Source organism: the organism of the source record quoted next, unplaced genomic scaffold (genome assembly GCF_019419815.1).
Source record: "Pyrus x bretschneideri cultivar Hongxiangsu unplaced genomic scaffold, Pyrus_bretschneideri_v1 Contig15, whole genome shotgun sequence".
Taxonomy (NCBI): domain Eukaryota; kingdom Viridiplantae; phylum Streptophyta; class Magnoliopsida; order Rosales; family Rosaceae; genus Pyrus; species Pyrus x bretschneideri.
Genome location: NW_025999446.1, coordinates 1862597 through 1866337, shown reverse-complemented (window position 1 = coordinate 1866337; position 3741 = coordinate 1862597). Strand labels below are relative to the sequence as shown.

Genomic DNA, 3741 nt, shown 5'->3' with positions numbered 1-3741 from the left:
ACATCATATCTACTAAGATATTAGACCATGTACTAGAGCATTTATCTACACAATTAAATCAAATGAAAAATAAATCGATAATATAGATACAGTAATACAATTGGAATAATTTGGTGGAGTGATTTTTTTTCCTGGTGTAATCATCAAATTCTTATGTGGCATTATTATTCCACCTGTAATATAACACAATTTATTTATATATGTATCGATACTACGTTTAAATCCATAAAGTGTCATCCCAGTCATCCACCCATACAAATCAAAAGAGGTTTAAAATTGCCATCTCTGAGTTAACTCAGTAATAATTCAGTATCAATATTCTTGCATTTGTTAACATATTCTTCCCTTAAAACTATCTAGTTGCAGTTTGGGTGCTTTCTCAATCCCCTTGTACATCATCCTAAGACTACGATACTACTACAAGGGCTTCCAAAATCTGAAAGACTACGAAAATCCACGATTCTTGCGCAGAAGCTGCTTCTTGTGCTCAGCGCAGCCTTACGGAAGAAAAGTATACAAGACGTCCTCGTCTTCTCTCTAGATAAGTGATGCAATGGTGTTCATCTCCAGCTCGTAGAGTTAAGCCTGTCGAAAAATCACCTTCTACACAAAAATGAGTCCACCCTAGACCAATGCTACCTGATAACAGAACAGAAAACCATTGCTAGCGATCACTGCTGTGACACAAATGCACCAGAAAATGCGAGGATGAATTTAGCAACCAATGTTTGAAAGCAGAGGTATTAATATCTGAGAAATTCAAAAAAAGAAAGGAGAAAATAAATTTAGACATTCTTAACGATAAGTGATCTCCCGAGCAGTTTGATTCAGATTACTTGGGCTCTAGGATGATCAAACGAACTGTCTGCCCCAAATACCGAAATGATTTTGTTGTTTCTTTTAAGCATTTGTTTTTGTCATCTCGAGTCCAATGCTGTACTCACAAAACAAAAATTTTCAACTTCTAAGTACTAAGAAGTAAACACAGCAAGAAACTCAACCAAATGAGACCATATACAAATAGTTTCTCAGGCATTAACCTCTCCGAGCTTGTTGAGCTTCTCACGAACACCTTTCAACAACTCCTGCACGTCCCCTTCCCATGTGTAAAACCCCAACTCCCTTCCTTCCAGCAACTTCTCAGATACCTGAAATTCACCAATCCCAGTTTGCAGAATGCAAAAGTAGTTACTAGTCAGTTGATTCCGCACTGTAAAAAAGCACTAGAAAAAACCTCATCTTTCCACACAAAGATCAAAACTTTCATGCTTCAACGAAATGGGCTGAAAGTTGGAGACCTTCTACTCTACATCAATGCATTGTATTTTAAGCGGCTTAGTCTTAGAGTCGCACACTAAATTCCGTCACATTTCCCCCCGCAAATTCAATAATGTATGTCATACGCTAATGTACTCTAGAATTTACGCAACTTCAGCAACACCGCCTCAGAATTCAGAACAATTAACATAAATTTCAAGACTGAGAATCATTTAGGCAAGATTAAAGAATCCCGAAAACTCGAAAAGTACCTGTCTTGCAATGACCTGCCCACCAGCTATATGCGAAATGTAGATATTGTAGAAGTGGCAGAGGAACAATGGAGCAGAATGTGCAGAAAGCCCCTCCAAATACTTGGCATAAGAAACTCCTGGATTGCTGGGTCCAAACATTTCCTAATTCGAAAAATTCAACGAAATTCAAGAGAAGAATGGAGAAAGCTCACCTTCTTAGACGGATGAGGCTGGCAGGAGAAAATGAACCTAAAGAGATTGGGAACGGCGCCGGGCCTGCCAAGCACGGGGGCGGACACATTAGGATCGGAGATCAAGAAGGCGAGAGCTCTAGCCGACTCGGCCTGGCTCCCACACCCATCCCTAGGGACAGCCACCGACTCGAGCAGCCAATCGACAACGGCGCCACCTCCAGCCCCAACAAGGGCGACCTTCGGCTGGCATTGGCGGCGGCAATATCGGCAAGGAATGCAGCGACCCGGAGCTCGAAGCCGGAGCGGACCTCGTGGTTGGCAGAGGACAAGATGGAGCTGAGAGAGTGCCAGAGAACGGAGGCGCCGACGCCGGTCTGTTTAGCGTGGTGGAGAAGCTTCCTGAACGACTTGGTGGATTTGAGGACGGCATGTCGTACTCCGTTATGTACAGGATTCAACGACTTGTCGTAGCAGTCCGTCGAAACGACGACGAACAAGGCGATCAGGGCGGAGGCGAGAGTGCCGGAGAGCGCGATAGCGGCGGCGCGAGGGAGAGAGGAAGCGCCAGGGACAGAATACAGAGGGTTTAAGCGGCGGTGTAGAACAGACGGAGGATGGGGGACTTGGTCGGAATTCTTGAAATTGTTGGGGGGCTCGTCGGGGTTTCTGGAAGTGGAAGAGGAAAATAAGCGGGCGGGATTGTGATGACGGTGGTGGTGGGGGAAGAGGTGGTGGCAGTAGCGGCGGGTTGTGTAACAGAGGCGGAGCAACATTTGGGGAATTAGAGATTGTATGGAGAGTTTCGCTACTGCACATGAGCCACATGCACATCAGTTGAACAAATCAAATTTAGCGACTCGTTTTCATTTAAAAAAAATAAAAAAATGGAAGGTCGAGATTTGTTTAAATCAACCGATGCGCAAGGAATGCGCATGCGGCTCACCTGTAGGAGGGAAGTTCTCTTATTGTATGCTTAATTAGAATAAGAAGAAATTAGAAAGAGTAGTCATTGGATTAAGAAAGGAAACATAATGAACACTAGCAACCGGTACAGACGTTATTCGTGTGCAATTCAATTTTCTTTCCATTATGGTATGAGTTACATGAACTTATGAAAAATAATTACTAACATTAGTGAAATAAAACCAAACTTATGAGTTAGGCAATACTTTCAAAATTTTATAATAATTTGTTAAGATATTATTACATGCAACACTAAAATCATCACTAACTTCAATTGGATAAGGATCCTCTTTGTGGGGATCATAGGGATCCTCGCATCATAGTCGTTTGTCATATTATTACTTGCAACACTAAAATCATCACTAACTTTAGTACTTCGGATAAGGATCCTCTTTGTGGGAATCCTAGGATCCTCACATCATAGCCGTTCATCGTACATCATGTGGTCAGCTTTCGTCAGATATTATTTGTCCTTAATTTTTAAATAAAAAAAGTCAAATAATTTCTGACTGCACGATGTACGATGAATGAGTAAGATGTAAGAATCTCTAGAATCCCCACAATTTGGATCCGGATAGGATCCAAATCCTAGTACATCTCCCGAAAGTTGTATAATATGGAACTCTACTTGGATGAAACCAAACCCAACAAAGGGTAAAAACAATCAAATGCAACAAAATAAGTAATCGAGGAGTGATAAATCATGATTAATATATGTATTTCAATGACACATCTAATGAATTGCAAGAGATTTCTAATGTGTAAAAATTTCTTCCTCCAACCTTGCATAAGATGTAGAGACTAAATAATGAGGCTCATACCTTCAGAACATTGGATGCCGATTCATGGTGGGAGGTGCTCCAGTCTAGGGTTCATGGGTCAAAGAGGCAGGGGGGCGGCGATAAAAGGGTCTTGGGGGAAAACACAAAGGATGTGGGAGAAGCTTTTGGATGGTAGGTCTGGTAGAGGGCAATTAGGGTTTTGGAGGAGAGGAAGAGCCTACATAATTTGCAGGTGGGTTAGAGACAAGTGAGGTGGGCGATTATGTTATTATTACATGGTTATGAGGTTTG

At 41.9% G+C, this 3741-nt stretch overlaps 1 protein-coding gene across 2 annotated transcripts; it reads right to left on the bottom strand.

The window, feature by feature from the left end:
- Positions 1 to 253: 253 nt before the first annotated feature.
- On the bottom strand, positions 254 to 2582 carry LOC103959545 (probable inactive heme oxygenase 2, chloroplastic). Of its 2 annotated transcripts, none has more exons than XM_009371899.3 (4): positions 1530 to 2582; positions 1041 to 1148; positions 837 to 934; positions 254 to 639 (listed from the first exon to the last, which is right to left on the bottom strand). In XM_009371899.3, the coding sequence occupies exons 1-4, from the start codon at positions 1668 to 1670 to the stop codon at positions 636 to 638; spliced, it is 351 nt and encodes a 116-aa protein (XP_009370174.2). In that variant the 5' UTR covers positions 1671 to 2582; the 3' UTR covers positions 254 to 635. The 2 variants fall into 2 exon arrangements, with proteins under 2 accessions (XP_009370174.2, XP_048436233.1); XM_048580276.1 differs by having other exon boundaries at positions 801 to 934; positions 1530 to 2576.
- Between the last annotated feature and the right edge of the window lie 1159 nt (positions 2583 to 3741).

Coding starts and splice junctions, on each gene's coding strand:
- LOC103959545 (XM_009371899.3), bottom strand. CDS start 1,670: ATGTTTGGACCCAGCAATCCAGGAGTTTCTTATGCCAAGTATTTGGAG. Junction 1,149..1,529: donor GGCAGGTCATTGCAAGACAG/GTACTTTTCGAG, acceptor GGTGAATTTCAG/GTATCTGAGAAGTTGCTGGA. Junction 935..1,040: donor AGCTCAACAAGCTCGGAGAG/GTTAATGCCTGA, acceptor TTGTGAGTACAG/CATTGGACTCGAGATGACAA.